Here is a 17,331-nt window from a genome sequence, read left to right on the forward strand (position 1 = left end):
AGAGCAGACCAGCACAGAAGGGATAGCCCCAGATTTAGGGTGTTTGTGTCATGGGCCCACTAGAGAAATTCTACTCGCCCCTCCCCCCCTTTGCTTAGCCAAAACCTGTGATCGATCACCAGTTTCTATGCACTGAAAACTTCCCCTAATCATGTAATCTCTCTTTGTTTGTTCATCCCACAGATGATTATTGAGCACCGCTATGTGCCAACACTGTCTGGGCACCGGCGATACAGCAGTGAGCAAGACAGACAAATCCCTGCCTTCATGAGGCTGACATTCTAGTGGGGAGAGAGACAAATAATAAGTAACAATAAACGAGTAACCTTTGTACTCATTCTCTCCAATCAGAACAGAATCCTTGCAAATAGTCAGACCCTCTCTTGTTAGAACAGTTACTTTATTAATACTTGACCAGGCCCCAAATAAGTTATGTATATTAACTGAAGGTGGTAAGAGCTAAGCAAAAGAATAAACTAAGTTCTAAGTGGGAGAGATGGCAATTCTATAGAGTGGTCTTGGAAGACGTCACTGGAAAAAGTAATTTCTGAGCAAAGGTCGAAGGTGGTGAGCGAATGAGTCACGTGGACCTCTGGGAAAATGCATTTCAGGCAGAGGCAACAGATGGATAGACCCTGAGGCAGGAACTGCCTGGACGGCTCAGGGACCTTGGGAATGCCATTGTGGCTGGAGAGGAGGGAGCCAGGGAAAGAGTATAAGGAGATGGAGGCCAAGAGAAAACGGGGTGAACTTTTATTCTTCTGAAAGAGATGATAGCACAGGGATGATATCATCTGGCTTGCTCTTTAAAGTAGTCATTCTGTTTGCTTTCTAGAGTATAGGGAGCAAGGGCTGAAGCGGGGAGAACAGCCAAGAGACTATTGCAATAGTCCAGGCGAAAGGTGATAGTAGCCTGAAACGTTGATGGTGGAGGCAGAGGTGGTGAGAAGTGGTCAGATTCTGGCTCTAGTCTAGATTCCAATGCTTCCCCTCTTTCGTATGAATTAATTCACTGCAGGAGGAGTTAGGGTGATTGTCCCAGTAATGTCAGGATTACTCAGCACTATTAGCATGCACACACCTATTCATACTTCACTGAAATGATCATGTGTTTCTCCCCAGCTAAAGTCAAGAGAGGCTTTCATAGAGCAGATAGAGGAAATTAGCTCAATATTTGGGTGACAGTGAAAAACAGAAACAATGGTAGAAAGTGGGTGAAAAAGAAAGGGTCTGTGCATAGGGTCCCAGGGGCAGTTTACTTTTGGGGTCTTGGGTGATTGAGAAGGCCTGTCTCCCCTCACAAATATCGGTATTGTTTTGTTCCTTCCCTTCTCTTCCTCCTAGTAGCAGCTACATGCTCGCTATGTCTTGAATCTTTTGCATGAAACCAGAAAACATCTGGTACAACTGCCAAACATCAACCGGGTCTCGACCTGTTACAGCGAGGAGATCACAGTGTGTGGTAAGAGCTGGTCTGAAATGGTTTTATATGCTAGACCCAAACAAGAAAATTCTGCCTGAATGGGGAAGGAGGAAAGGCAGGGCTGTTGGGGAGACTCAGTGGCCAAAAGGGTGGGCCAAGTTCACTCCTTCACACTGAGAGCAACCACAGATACGCTCCACAGTTCAAGTAGAGGTAGTGCAGTGAAGGACTATGGGGCCACAGGGCCCAGCCTCAGCTTTATTTTCCAAAGCAATATATATTTAACCCCAAACTCATGCTCTCCATTCAGAACAAAATCCCTGCAAATTGCCAGACCCTCTCTTGTTAGAATAGTTTATTATTACTTGACCAGGCCCCAAGGCCTGTGAATTATTCTTGCCAACCACATATATTCTCCCAGACAGAAATCCTGTTAATGACAATTTCCCCGTCTCCTTATGTTTTCACTGATGTTCTAACATCCATTGTAGATTGACACCCCACACTTTACCTTAGGGGAGGCAGACTGTGGTACATCAGGTATGTATAAACTGGCACTTTTAAGCCACCTAGAACATACAGATAGGCCCTGAAATGGTCTTAAATTTTGAAAATCAGTTTTCAATATTTGAAAATTAGAGGATTTCATATTAAAATCCAGATTTCCAACTTCTCTTGAAAAATCATATAAGACTGGCCCATAAGTGAGTTGCAGCTTCCTATAGTAAATGGGGCAAAATCTACCCCCTTCTCATCTGGGTTTGCAATTCTGTCTCATCTTTGCTTCAGTAAGAATATAGGTTGTGACTTCTGGTCAAGGTGGAGGCATAGGTAGATATGCTTGTCCTCCTCTCACAAACATAGAAAGAATTACAATCAGATCTCAAAAACAAATAACAACCAGAACTGTCAGAAAATCAAGCTAAATGGAAATCCAACAACCAAGAATTTAAAGAAACGACATTCATCCAGACGGGTAGATGGGGTGGAGAGGCAGTGTGACTCAGATAAGTGGCAATGGAATGGACAGTTCCACATTCATGTATGGTGGATAGAATTTGGGAGGGATACCCTGGGAGAGAGTGATCCCAGTGATTATGTAAGTTTCATAATCTTGTTTTTCTGGGGGCAGTATACTCTTCTTTTATAGTTAAAAATGAGAAACAATGGTAAGAACCAATCAAAACTGATATTCTTTTTCTATTTTGTTAGGAGATTTACATGGCCAGCTGGATGACTTAATATTTATATTTTATAAGGTATGAATATTCAATTTAAGTTCTTGTTTTGCTCTGAGGTTTAATTTAGGAGGCTGAATACAGTAGGTATTAAATTATTTAGTATTGCTTGGATTTAAAAATATTAAATATATATAGATATTTATACATATATAAAATATTAGGACACATAGTAGCAAATATATAATATAAAAGCCAGCACTGCATTATATTGTACTACATATTTGTACACTGTTTAAAAAAAATACAAGCTCTGAGGTTAATAAAGAGAAGCAATCATTATTAGGCAATTGATTTTTCTTAAACAACAAAACTTATTATCAAAGCAACCGAAAGCTATTTTCATAGCCACTTAGTTATAAAATGTAGAGCATATAACAACATATATAATATTCTATTAATGTAATATAACCTTATATATATATACTACATTTCCCAAAGCATTTTACCATGTATTGTCTTGTTTAATCCTGAGGACTTTATGGCAGTTGTTATTGTTAATTAAAGATAGTCCAGCCAGAACTTAAAACTGGCCTTTGCATCACAAGTTCAGTGCCCTTTGCACATACCACATGGCAACACTCTGGCTTTGTATCAAGTATTTATTTTGATGAGTATGTCATAACCTCAGCCTGACTGGAAAGGAAATACAAAACCAGTAGAAATTATTTCCATCTTTTACTGACCTTTCACATTTGGAGGAAAGCCAGAAAGCTCAGAATTGGTGTTAGATCTGATGTAACTGTCAAATGCACAGCAGCTTAACCTGACTCCCTGCTCCCTTCTCTCTCTGCCTATTCTCGGACTTGTCTCCTTGTTGGGAAGAATGGCCTCCCATCACCAGAGCGAGCCTATGTGTTCAACGGCGATTTTGTGGATCGAGGCAAGGATTCAGTTGAGATCCTGATGGTTCTTTTTGCCTTCATGTTGGTTTATCCCAAAGAGTTCCATCTTAACCGAGGAAACCATGAGGACTATATGGTGAACTTACGGTACAAACCAAAACATGCTTGGGTATTTGATATTTATTTGTTGCAATTGTAAAAAGTTACTTTGTCAGAACTTATTTGTTAGATGCTTTTTAAAAGTAGTTTTTCAGTTTTATAAAGTAACATACACAACACATAATATTTTAAAAGATTTTTTAAGTACACATTACCCTACTATTCTAATAAAATCATTAAATTTTTTCACATATCCATACTCTTTATCATATAAAGAGCAAAGGTTAACTATAGAAAAAGTAAAAAATATGGATAAGCAAAAGAAAGAAAATTAAAATGTACGATCATTTGTCTACCCAGAGAAAAATGTTACAATTGTAAATGTTTTGGCAATTAATCTCTTTTCTACATAGTTAAGTGCATGTATATAGAATACGCATTTTATAAAAATGCAATTGTGCCATAACTATTGTTGCTAAATTTAATATCTATTTTTGCCTCTAAATCTAGATACGGCTTCACCAAGGAAGTGATGCATAAATACAAGGTGAGCTGCCTCTAAAAACAAAAGTTTCTCTTAGTTTAGGAAAGCTAAGTGAATTATCTGAAGCTTTGTATCTTGTTCATATCATTTTTCAGATGCATGGCAAGAAAATACTAAAAATACTGCAAGATGTTTTCTGTTGGCTTCCACTGGCCACTCTGGTTGATGAGAAAGTCCTGATTCTTCATGGCGGAGTGTCTGACGTGACCGACCTAGAGCTTTTGTCTAAACTAGACAGGCACAAGGTACTGAATGGGCCCAGTTTCACTGTCAGCATAAAATAATGTCATCTTGCATGCTGATGCCAGTAGGCTAAAAAAGAGCTGTTAAGATAAGCCATTAGAATAGCAATTTTTAACATTTTTCATCTCATGGCACACATAAACTAATTACTAAAGTTCTGCAGCACACCAAAAAAAAAAAAGCTTTTTACCAATCTGACAAAAACTAGGTATAATTTCGATTCTTTCACAGCAGATGGCTCTTGTTATGTTGGCTGTTGTCATTTTTTTATTCGACAATCTAAGGGAAAAGAGGTCAGTGCCCTTGACTAAATAGGTAGTGCATGTTTTAAAATTCTTGCGACACACTGGTTGAAAATCCCAGCTTTAGATCATTAAAAGGAGAAGGACTGAGAATCCCCAACTGGGCTCAGAGGGCGGACACGCTGTGACCAATTAGTGATGTTTGCCATGGACATGATAGTGGGGAACGAGTGCCATGTGTTTCCATCCCTGATTTCATAACAGTGGGAGTAGAGAACTCATGAGATACCATTCAAGTGTAAGAGTCTATGATTAAAAGAAAACAGTTCTATTACTTATAGTTATGTGACCTTGAATAAGTTATTTAATTTAGTGTAACCTCAGTTTCTAAATCTGTACAATAGGGATATAAGTAATTATATCACAGATGTCGTGAGAATTAAATGAAAATATATACAGTAGTCCCTCTCTATATCGCGGTTCACTGTATCACAGGATTTTTAAAATATTATATTTAATTATTTATTGCGGATTTTTTGCTATATCCCAGGATTTTGTGGTATTGTATACGTATGTTGTTCAAGTTACGTAGGTTTAAGAGTGTAGAATATGTTTAAGAACATAAGCAGTGTTTATAAAAGTGTGGAAAATGTTAATAAGGGAGTGGGAAAGGTTAATGAGGGACTGGGGATGGTTTATAAGTGTGTGGGAAGGGTTTATAAAGCCATTTATTTTAGTATATATAAATACTAAAATAAATGTAAGTTTCCTACTTCATGGATTTTCACCTATTGAGCAAACTTCAGATAGCAATGGCTTAATGTTTATTTTTTTCTCATGTAAATAAAAGCTGGAGGCAAGCAGTCCAGGGCTGGTATAGCAACACCACAAAACCGTAAGAGACCCCGGTTCCTGCTGGCTTGCTGCTCGCTCCACCAAGTTGCACCGTGGCCCAACATGGTGATCTGAGCTCCCACTGTGAGGACCCTATCCTAGCTGGCATAAATTAGAGAGCAGGAGAAAGGAAGAAAGGCATGTTTCTTCCCTTTAAGGACATTTGTTTGTACACACAATTTCTGTTCAGAACTTTGTCATAAGTCTATACTTAGTTGAAAGGCAGGCTGGAAAGTGTAGTCTTTATTTCAGGTGGTGTCTGTAAGAATCTGGGTTCCTATTACTAAGGAAGAAGGGTAGACAGATGTTGGGGTAACAACACTGCTTAGTCTGTCTTTGTAGTTCCCCAGATTTTGATGCACACCTTTCTTCCCACACATAAAACCATGCTTATCCCTCCCCTGGGGAGTCTACACTCCATTCTCATCCAATACTTATATCCAGCTCAAAGTCTGAGGTTTCTGGATTCAAGTCCTATCTATTAGGTTTGGCTATGGCTCCTTGTGGTCTGATGACTAAAGGATGGGTTATGTGTCCCTGCACACCAAACTCAGTGTTGGAAAGGGAAAAGATTAACCCTCCAGCAGAAGAGGACGAGGGGAGGCCTGTAACATTTTCAATAGCTGCTTCCAAAACTCCTCATGAAATCGCCTTCCAGCGCCTCCACAATCTCAAGCCTTTTACATTCTTGACAGAGAGGGAGGATCTCAGGTGATATGAAACCAGCTCTTACTATTTCCTTTGTTTATTCAGCATGTTGTGTGGTACTTCTTTTTCTTTTTTTTCTTTTTTTCAATTCAAACACTCTATTCAGCTGCATCCAGGTAGAGATGGCAAGTCATGATAGAGCAGATTATCTCATGGGAATCACATTTAATTATGTAAACATAGGAGAAGCAGGAACTTGGGGAAAGAATGCTAGAGGACAGTGTATTGCCACAGCCACACAGTTCCATGTCCAAACCTAAGGTACCTGAGAGGGGGGCGTGATGGAGATTAACAGAAAAACACAGACAGAAGATTAATGCAAAGTGGGGGTCAGGTGGTCCATTGCCCTAGGATGGAGAGACAATGACACCAGCCTGAGTCCACCAAGTTTATTTATAATGTTCCATTACATCAGCTACTGACATCAGCAGTCAGGAAGTAAAACTAACAAGTGAAACTTCTAAGAAACGAAAGTGATGAGAAGCTGCTGAAAAAACTGTAGGTGGAGTGTTCTCAGATATCTTGCAAGCAGCTCCTGATCTAATCTAATAGCCAGGATGTTCCCTGCTCCTACCTTGTTTCCAGCCCCCATGGCTCCAGCTTTCGTTATCAAAATGCTACATGTTGCAGACGTATTCAGTCAGGCAAGACCTTGCAAATACCTGATCCAGGCCAAGCAAGTTGGCCTTCCTTTTGTAACTTTAGCTTTCCCCGTCCCCTACAGTGTATTTTCTGTAGCTTAGCAAAAAGCAAACTTCCCAACAGTTGGTTTGCAAAGGTCTGGGGAAGGAGATGTAGTGATCTGTACAGAGTCCTGGAACTACCTGGGAGGAAAGCACAAAGAGAAATGGATTCTGGCCTCAGTTATCTGGATTCAGTCCTGGTACAGTCTTGGTATCTCTGTGCCTCGATTGTCTTCTCTCTACTATACATAAGGATGCTATTTCATAGTTATGTGAGAATGAATCAATTAATTTATGTAAAACTCAATGAGGATGCTATTTCATAGCAGTGGCCTCGGGGTTCATCAGCTAGTTCATGTGAGGTGCCCCAAACAGCACCTATTTGGAAAGAGCTCTCTCTATATTAACAGTGTCATTCTCCTTAAGAATCAAAGTTAGGGGTGCCTATTAGAGCAGATAATAGCATGCTTAGAATAAAGTTACTTGAGGGTCCAAGGGGGTGGGACTGATGGTCTGGCCCACAACGTTGGCAATGAGAAGAGCAGGAGGTGGTTATGAGTCCAGTCACGTGTTGTAGCCCTTAACTCTCTGAGCCCAGGGCTGGGACTGCCCAGGAAATACTTAGCACTTGGCCAATGTTACAGAATAACCTCTGTTCTGTCCTCTTTGATCTGGAATCCTCTTCAAACATCACTCAGGTTCTGCGGACCCTCTCTGCATGTCCTTTGTTCTTGCCCTAAGCCAGTCCACACTGGGACATGGCTTTCTGGTATCACAGTCCTTATCTCTATTTGCAGAACATTCTTGTTCTTTGATTACACGCTTGCACAGAGATCTCGTTGTGAACCAGACCTCTGTCATTGATATCCTCGTGGAAGGCTTGCCCCTCAGTTTTCCCTGTGGCACTCAGGCATGCCAGGGATGGCTGCTGATGCCACAGCTCTGCTCTGGGGCCTGGCCTCTCTCTTTCCTTTGATCGAAATTCTTTCTGCTTGTGTCCTCTACGTCCTTAGCCTGGTCTCAGTACCATAACAACTGAGTCAGTGAAAGGAAACATACTCACTCCTTCTTCCCAATTAGGCTGAAAAGAGGTATTCCCTTCCCATCCCCTGTCCTTCCTCAAACAGGTAAGATACGACATCCTATAAATGGGATCCCACAAGGGTCAAGTTTTTCCTATTCCATCATTTCTCAACCATAAGCTGTATCTTCTCCTCTGCTTTTAGTATCTGTGAACCAGCAGAAAAGTTGATAAGCCCTCACCTTCCTGAGAGAGGGGTGCTCTTTCTCATCCTTGTTTTACAATCACTGAAAGAAATCATGACACAGGTTAGCATTTATCAAATTATCTGTGGTGAAGGATGAGGTTTTTTATACATTTCCTATTTGTGAAAGATTAATACTTTTGTAAAATGCAACATATATGTGCATGTTGTAAAATACAATGTTAGAAACAAGGTCATAGTGACTCCCAAACCAGTAGCAAAGTCATTGGTAACAAAAGGCAAATGTAATTGAAGGGTCTTAAGGGCAAATGTAATTAAAGGATCTCTGAGAAGGGAGTGGATAACATTAGCATATTCACAAATCACAATAGGGGCATTTAGATGAACGGGTTAGATTGTACCTCCTGAGTATCCAGTCATGGAGAAACGGGGAAGGAGGAGAGGGGAGGGGAAACTAGTTGCGTTAGGGTGGGGAAGCTAAGACTATAAAACCAGGTTCCTTTGTCTACTTGGGGCGCACATTCTCCTGGCTATGAGGGTGCGCCCGGCTCTGCAGACTCGTGAATAAAGGCCTCGCTTTACTGCTCAAGTCCTGTGTCCCAGTTTTTATTGTGAGCGTTTCTCACAATTTGGGGGCTCGTCCGGGATCCTCCGCCTGTGTGCGGGAAGGGCTCTGAGCCAAGGTGGGGAGACGCGTCCTACCTGCTTTTGGGTGGCCCGCTTGACCCAGGGCCCACCCGCCTCAGTGTCCGGAAACGACCCGAGACTTCTTGTTGGGACAGCAGTGGATCGACGCAGGGGGAAACAAAAGCAAACACCGCGGCAACCAGGCAACCTCGTGCACGGGCCAAGGTAGGAAAATTGGACTTAAGTACTGCCTTGGTGGTTGGGCATCCTCGGGAAGCTGATTGTGCGTGTGGCTGGTACGAGTTGTGCGTGTGGCTGGTACGAGTTGTGTGTGTGACTGGTACGAGTGTGGAGTGCCTCTCCGCTGGGTCCGCTGTCCCGTGAGAGAGACGGCCGGAGTGCACCTCCGCTGGGTCCGTTGTCCCATGAGGGAAAAGGCCGGAGTGCATCTCCGCTGGGTCCGTCCTCCCGTGAGGGAAACGGCCGGAGTGCTCTTCCGCTGGGTCCGTTCTCCCGTTAGGGAACGGCCGGAATGCACCTCCGCTGGGTCCGTTGTCCCGTGAAGGAAACGGCCGGAGTGCACCTCCGCTGGGTCCGTTCTCCTGTGAGGGAACGACCGGAGTGCACCTCCGCTGGGTCCGTTGTCCTGTGAGGAAATGGCCGGAGTGCACCTCCGCTGGGTCCGTTCTCCCATGAGGGAACGGCCGGAGTGCACTTCCGCTGGGTCCGTTCTCCCGTGAGGGAACGGCCGGAGTGCACCTCCGATGGGTCCGTTCTCCCGTGAGGGAACGGCCGGAGTGCACCTCCGCTGGGTCCATTGTCCTGTGAGGGAAGCGGCCGGAGATGAACGAAGCATCTCGGTCTGTGTGCAAGTAAGCGAGTGTGGAGTGCCCCTCCGCTGGGTCCGTTAGGTTGAGAACACAGCCGGATTCAGCCACGGGAATCAGCTGAGGATGGGAAATGGAAATTTTAGGCCGAGGGGTGGGGACCAAAAGTAAGGAAGAACAGACAATGGTAAATTATTGTTGTTTCCTTTGGCCAAAGGAACCCATTTAGGGGAAATCTGTCTCCTAGCCCCTATTTGGGTCTGATGAATGTTGGGTTTGTCAAGCCCTGGTCTTATATGTGTGTTCAGTTTTTTTGGATTGTTTGTTTGTTTGTTTGTTTTTGGAGAAAGAGGAGAGGGGCATCGCTGTGTGGTTGCCTCTCGCTCGTGCCCCCAGTTGGGGACCTGGCGTGTGGCCTGGTCGTGTGCCCTGACTGGGAGTTGAACCGGCAACACTTGGTTCGCGGGCTGGTGCTTGGTCCACTGGGCCACAACAGCCAGGGCCAGGCATCAGCCTTTAAGGAAGAGAGGGAATATACTCTCTGCTGATCACCACCTACCAGCAGATCCGCAGGTCTCTTCCCTGTAAAAAAGAAAAAGAGAAGGCCTGGGACCCTCTGTCCTGTCTCCCAGTGCCTTATAGCCCTGGCCAGCCGGCGGCCAACTGGGCAGAGGCACCGTGGACGGACAGTACAGACGGAAGAGGCCAGGAACACCTAGCAGATACCCCACCAGTATCCGCCCCCATGACACCTAAGGCGCTGGTGGCAACTTATCTAAATTAAGAAAGGAATTGAAACAATGTAAGCAAGACCTAAAGAACTTCCCCATTCCCTCAGAGCAGCCGGTTTCCCCTAAGGGAAGTCTCCAGGGGTCCAGGACATATTAGATATGTCAAATGCTCCTTCAACAAGCACTGAAGTTAGAAACTTCAAACGCAATTATGAAGCGCTTGGTAAAGGACCCCCTTGGACTGGTGGAACAACTAGACCAGTTCCCCGGACCCAGCATATACATGTGGACAGAATTAATGTCTATACTAGACATCTTCAGTGGGGAAGAGAAGGGAGTGATCAGACGGGCTGCTATGAGGATATGGGAAAGGGAACATCCCCCCCACCCCAGTCAGGAAATTGTCCCGGCCTAACAGAAGTTTCCCAGTATAGACCCTGAATGGGATAACAGGCCGGAGGCTAGGGCTCAAATGAAAGACCTTAGGAGCTTCGTCATCAGGGAAATCAAGGAGTCCGTTCCCCATGCACAGAATGTCTCCAAGGCATTCGAAATACAGCTCCATCAGATCCCTGCAGAAGCTCAGGGACAAAATGAGGAAGTATTCTGGTCTAAATCCAGAGAATGCTGTGGGACAGGGACTCTTAAAAGTCACCATTGTAACAGAAACTGGCCAAATATTTGTAAGAAATTGCAAAAAGTAAGTGAATGGGCCAATTAAAGCAACTGAAAAACTCTTCAGGGAAGCTCAGAAAGTGTATGTTAGAAGAGAGGAGGAAAATGAGGAAGTAGCCCTCTTTAACTCTCTAAATCCGGCAGACAAAGAAACTGTTTTGGCGCCAAACTGCGCCCAGGTAAAGGCGCCTCCCATGGCACCACCCCTTCCACAGTTAGGGGCGGTTCCCGCGGCAGCATCGGAGGCTCCTGGGGCGCAGCCCCCTCTGCAGGTGAGCGTGGCTTCTGCAGTGCCCACCCGTCTGCAGATTCAAGGGACTTCCCTCTCAGCACGCCTTTTGGTTATGGCCTCTGAAGTGACTGCAAAGCCAATGACTCCACCTCTGCAGGAGGAGAAATGGGTCTCTCCCTCCAGAGCCTGCATGAAGGTTGTGATTTGGACACTAAGCCTCATAGGTATACTGCCATTTAGGGTAAGCCACGTGAGTGCTCCACCATGGTGGATAAGTCACGTGGGTTTGCCACCATCTTGTGGGTGGTACTTATGGGTGCCACCGACTTCAAAGATGCTGCATGTAATGCTGCCGCCATCTTTGAAGTGGGCAAAATGGTGGGTTAGGTATGCTCTTAAGGTGATGTGCTTTGTTTGCAAAATGGTATATGTCTAAACATTCAAGTCATTGCTGCATGACAGGTGTTTGCAAGGTCTAAGCTTCAGAAAACTGCAGAATATCTACAAATCTAGGGAAATTTTAGCTGCTAAATACTGAGTTTGGGTAGAGTCCTTTACAGTGTGGAAAAGAATTGGAAATGGGTTATGGTTAAATCTGAATGGGTAAATATATGGAAAGTTTGTGAATGTTGCAGAAAGTCTTTGGAAAGTCATAAAAATGTATAGAAAGGTTGTGAAAGTTTTTAAACCTGGGAAAAGGGAAACCTCAACTACTTGTGGTCTAATTGTATGGTTACTGTACCTCTGTATTGGCATTAAGCCATTGGGGACCTATGAAAGGTCATTTGGAATTCCCTGTATTGGTTTGGCATTTAGCTGTTGGAGACCTAGAATTCTCTGAGGCCTAGGAAGGGTCTGGAATTCTCTGTATTGGTACTGGCCATATAATCTGAAAGGAAAATTGAGGTTTCCCAGAGAAAATTAAAAAAACTTCACATGTAGGAAAGTGAACAAAAGAAAGTATAAGGCATGGAAATGCAATTTTAGGGAATATTAGAAGGACAAGAATTTTCCTTCACACTGTATATTTTTCTCCCTACCTGATCCCTCCAGAACTTGGCAATTTAAAGAAGTAAGTAATTACATTAGGTTTCTTCGCATAAAACTAAAAAGACAGTTGCTAATGGTGGTTATGTCAGCCGAGGCTTTGACTGGAATGCCATGCCTGAAGGAGGCATGCTTAGGCTAATGAAAGCCCATGAGGGAAAGGCCTGGCACCTTGGCTGGTTGTGCGGTCCGTGGCAATCTTTCTAGGGAAAAAAACGAAGATTGCTTCCCTAATAAATGGCTAGGAAGAAACTTAAGGCACAATGGAAAACCCAAAGGATTTGGGAAAGCATGGGTTTTACAGGCAAGGCCAGATGGCAGGTGTGTGGCTCAGCTTCTTGCCCAGGGGGCAGACTGAAGGTCAACCTGAAGAGTCTTTGTATAAGTTCCAGCAAAGCAGACTTAAAAAATCTTATGTGGTCAATCACTGCTCTTGTTGTGTTTATGCAAATGAACAGGCTAAATTAAAACTGGACTTAATGCAGTCCCTTTAATAACAAGGAGGGTAATCTTAAGGAGAAAAATCGTGATTTGAGGAAAATCACAATGATCAGTGGTAGACTATAAACTAGTGCAGCTGTGTCTATAAAGTTTATTTTAATTAAAAGTTTGTTTTCATTCAAAAGTTAAACCAGGTCTGTGACATTATCAATAATGCTTAATTTACAGGCAAGAAGAATGTCAAATGCCTTGCAACTGGATGTCTTCCCAATAAGACAGTCTTGCAAATTTAGAAATTGGTTTGTGAATTGTGTTGTGTGAATAAACATGTGTGTGTTCTTTCTGTTTTCATAGGATATAAGCCTATAATCTCATTACCTGAGTGATTGTCTGTACATAGAAGCCTCACTTAAAAAGCCCATCTGCATTGCTGCCTCCGGAGACTCAACAGTTCGGCTGAACTAAGTGGTTGGGTTGGCGAAGTATGGGTTGGTCAGTGGGTTTCACTTTAAACTGGTCTCTCTTTTGCTTAAAATAACTTTCACCAAGGAGCTCCTTCCCGAAACTGCCAGCCTCTCCAGTGCAACCCTCTTCTTCTGACACTGAACCAGCCACAGACCTTAAGTCAGGAACCCCATGTGGCTGCCAGAGTTTATGGCCTAAAAGCTAATGTATCTGACATAAATCCAGTAGGGTGGCTAGGTCTTCACTTAGTGACAGCTACTCCTTCCCTAGAAAATCTAACTTCTCTCAGCTACACCTCAGAAAAGACTCCAGAATAATACAGCCAAGGTAAAAGTTTTTAAGGTATTAGATCTCAGACAAACCTTAGAGATAGAGACTGGGTACGGAGACGCAAATGCTTGGGTAGAATGGGTCAAATTTGCTGTTAATTCCCTGAATAAAAGCAACTGTTATGCTTGTACCACAGGGAGACCCCAGGCACAGGTCGTACCATTTCCACTAGGCTGGGACTCTGACCCCTCGGGAATCGCCTGTATGCTCGCTCTCTACCAGGATGAGAATGCATGGGGAAATGGGACTTGCAGAAGCTTGTCTCTCCTCTTCCCTCTATAAGGAGTAATGGGACTCAATCCCTCCCTTCATACTCAGTGGGGCCCATGAATTACTCTTCTTGCCTCTCTGGGTGGGAAGCGAATTCGGGTACCCCTGCAGAAGAACTCCGAACATGCACTCATACCAGAAATGCGAGCCACCTTCACAGTGGGGCCGGCGACTATATTCCCCTCCAAGTCCCCAGAGCAGATGTCTGGTGGTATTGTGGGCAAAGGAGTCTCTGGAAAATCCTACCTGACAGGTGGAGTGGAACCTGTGCCCTGGTTCAATTGGCTATCCCATTTACCCTAGCATTTCCAAAACTGGTCCAGACTAGACTGCCCCTGTTAGGGAAAAGAGGTCAGTGGTGCCTGGTGGATCCTTTGATCCTCATATCTATATTGACGCAATTGGGGTCCCCAGAGGAGTTCCAAATGAATTTAAAGCTAGAAATCAAATAGCAGCAGTGTTTGAGTCAGTGCTCTTCTGTTGATTTATTTATTAAATGCCACCAGTTGAGTGGCTTGGGAGAACAGGATGGTACTGGATATGATGCTGGCAGAAAAGGGATGTGTATGTGTAATGCTTGGGGGGCAGTGTTGCACCTTTATCCCTAATAATACAGCCCCTGATGAATCTATCACTAAGGCTCTGCAGGGACTAACTACCTTAGCAAATAAGCTAGCAGAAAACTCAGGTATTGACAATCCCATAACAGAATGGTTAGAAAATTGGTTTGGCAACTGGAAAGGAATAATCTCATCAGCTCTGGTATCCCTCATAGTGGTAACAGGTGTCCTCACAGCTTTAGGCTGCTGTATTCCATGCATCAGAGGTTTAGTTCAAAGACTAATTGAAACTGCACTAACTAAACAGATGCAGCAACTTTTCATAATCTCCTCCTCCGAGAGACCAAAGGGAATCCTAACCATGAGGAAGAAAGTCAAGAAATCCTCCTTAAATTTGGAGGAATAAATAGAATGGTTTGAGTAGTCAATTTTCCAAAAGAGACAGGGGGAAATTGTTAGAAACAAGGTCATAGTGACTCCCAAACCAGTAGCAAAGTCATTGGTAACAAAAGGCAAATGTAATTGAAGGGTCTTAAGGGCAAATGTAATTAAAGGATCTCTGAGAAGGGAGTGGATAACATTAGCATATTCACAAATCACAATAGGGGCATTTAGATGAACGGGTTAGATTGTACCTCCTGAGTATCCAGTCATGGAGAAACGGGGAAGGAGGAGAGGGGAGGGGAAACTAGTTGCGTTAGGGTGGGGAAGCTAAGACTATAAAACCAGGTTCCTTTGTCTACTTGGGGCGCACATTCTCCTGGCTATGAGGGTGCGCCCAGCTCTACAGACTCGTGAATAAAGGCCTCGCTTTACTGCTCAAGTCCTGTGTCCCAGTTTTTATTGTGAGCGTTTCTCACATACAACATATATAATATATATATGAATTACTAGAAATGAAGTTCAAACAAAAAATATAAGCCACTGATCATGTTCTTGAATTTCATAGCCATATCAAATGGCTATTGTGAGAAACGCTCACAATAAAAACCGGGACACAGGACTTGAGCAGTAAAGCGAGGCGTTTATTCACGAGTCTGCAGGGCGCACCCTCAGCCAGGAGAATGTGCGTGCTAAGTAGACAAAGATGGCTGGTATTATAGTCTTAGCTTCCCCACCCTGAAATTGCCCTGGAAGTGATTAGTTTCCTGCCCTGAATGTGATTAACTTCCCTGCCCTAACGCAATTAGCTCCTCCCCACCCCTCTCCTCCTTCCCCGTTTCTCCATTACTGGTTACTCCGGAGTTACAATCTAACTTGATCATCTAAATGCCCCTATTGTGATTTGTGAATATGCTAATGCTGTCAGCTCCCCTCTCAGAGATCCTCTAATTACATTTGCCCTTGAGACCCTTTAATTACATTTGCCCTTTGTTACTAATGACTTTCTACTGGTTTGGGAGTCACTATGTCCTTGTTTCTTCTATTATGAAAGTTTCTAAAGGCTCACTCTCAAGCTCTGTGACTGTCATGTCTGGACCCAGAACAAACCGCTCACAGGCCAGCACTTCTCTGTGGACCTCAGTGTGAGGAGCACTGACGTGATGCCAAAGTGCTCCTCTACAAGGCCCTGGGGTTTCGTTCACCATCTGTGTGTTTTCTGGAAATTTGTAGATTGTTTCCACCTTGAGGTGCAAAACAAGGAAAGAGACTGAGAAGCAGGTGGAGAAGGAAAAAGCCAAGCAGAAGAGCCCTGCAGGGAGACCCTCCCCATGGTTTCTCCCCCAGAGCCACTCTCTCCCTGCCTCGCCCCTTCACCTCAGCTCCCACCAGACCCACAAAGCTGGACGCTCCTCCAGCGTCCCCTGCAGTGGGCCCCTGGGCCCTAGAGAGCTCTCCCGGCAGGGGAGGCGCTCCGTGGACCTGGAGTTGGAGAGGTGCCGGCAAGAAGCCGGCTTCCTAGTGATCAAGGAGAAGGAGGAACCCTGGCTCTTCACTGCAGAAGCCGACTCTGAAGCAACAGAGCTGCTTGACCCCACTCAGGACGAGTGGAGGCAGGTGGGTGTGGCCAGGGGCTGCTTCTGAGAATTTGGCTGCTGTAGGGAGGGATCAAGGATTTAAAAAAACAGATCAAATCTCATCTTTCCATGTAAATTCAAGATTTTTGCCCCCCTCTTTCTCCGTCAATGGAGTTAGAACATCCCCCAGAGATTGTAGTATTTGCCTAGTGACTCATTTTAGAGCTTTATGAAGGATGCGAAGATGTGGCAGGTAGGCTCTATTGCCTGAGTAAACTTGGTTTAGTGACCTGGCATCACTGGGTGAAAAGGTAAGCCACGATTTCTTGGTTGCTATTGTATGTTTTGTTTTTTGTTAATTTGGTTCTTAATGTGTCAGAAAGGTGGCTGCTGTAGCTCAAAGACCGAAGGGCTATGTCAGTGGCTTCTGTCCTCCTCTGTTATCAGGCAATCAAAGGCTTTTCCAAAGTCTCCAGAACTGTGTCACATGGCTACCCCTAGCTGCAAGAAGAATGGAAAATCAAGTATGTAGCTCAGCACATTGCTGCCCCGACACCCAATCAGAGTTTTGCTAGCATGGAAAATAAATGGATATTGAGGAGGTATTCATGGTGCCTGCCAAAATAGAGGCATGCCTCATTTTATTACACTTCAGTTTATTCTGTCCCACAGATGTTGCTTTTTTTTTTTTTTTTTTTAAACCAGTTGAAGACAAAACCCTCCATCAGCAAAAAGATTACAACTCACTTCACTGTGGTGGTCTAGAGCCAAACACGCAGTATCTCTCAGGTGGGCAAATGAAGGCATATTTCACTAGGGCAAGTTTGTGGGAGGGAGACCCCTTAAAAAGCTGTTACTGTAATCCAAAGGGAGTTAAGATGGTGGTCTTGTGTAGTAGCATTAGTAGAATTATGTGAACATGCTGGTATTCAACCATTTTGACCTATATAAATGTCAATTTTTTATGATTCATCCAATAACAAAAAGAAAATAATTCAGAATTATTTAAGGGCTAACATTAGA

At 43.9% G+C, this 17,331-nt stretch overlaps 1 protein-coding gene across 1 annotated transcript in view; it reads left to right on the forward strand.

Moving 5' to 3' along the window:
* Nucleotides 1-17,331, forward strand: part of PPEF2 (protein phosphatase with EF-hand domain 2) — a 36,568-nt gene that overhangs the window by 6,951 nt on the left and 12,286 nt on the right. Inside the window, exons 6-11 of the mRNA XM_090267382.1 lie at nucleotides 1,348-1,462; nucleotides 2,636-2,682; nucleotides 3,487-3,653; nucleotides 4,116-4,152; nucleotides 4,245-4,394; nucleotides 15,965-16,348. Coding sequence (XP_090123508.1) covers nucleotides 1,348-1,462; nucleotides 2,636-2,682; nucleotides 3,487-3,653; nucleotides 4,116-4,152; nucleotides 4,245-4,394; nucleotides 15,965-16,348 — 900 coding nt within the window. The remainder of the gene's footprint in view (nucleotides 1-1,347; nucleotides 1,463-2,635; nucleotides 2,683-3,486; nucleotides 3,654-4,115; nucleotides 4,153-4,244; nucleotides 4,395-15,964; nucleotides 16,349-17,331) is intronic.

Source organism: Furipterus horrens, unplaced genomic scaffold, assembly GCF_987537825.1.
Source record: "Furipterus horrens unplaced genomic scaffold, mFurHor1.1.pri manual_scaffold_2, whole genome shotgun sequence".
In the NCBI taxonomy this organism is placed as follows: Eukaryota; Metazoa; Chordata; class Mammalia; order Chiroptera; family Furipteridae; genus Furipterus; species Furipterus horrens.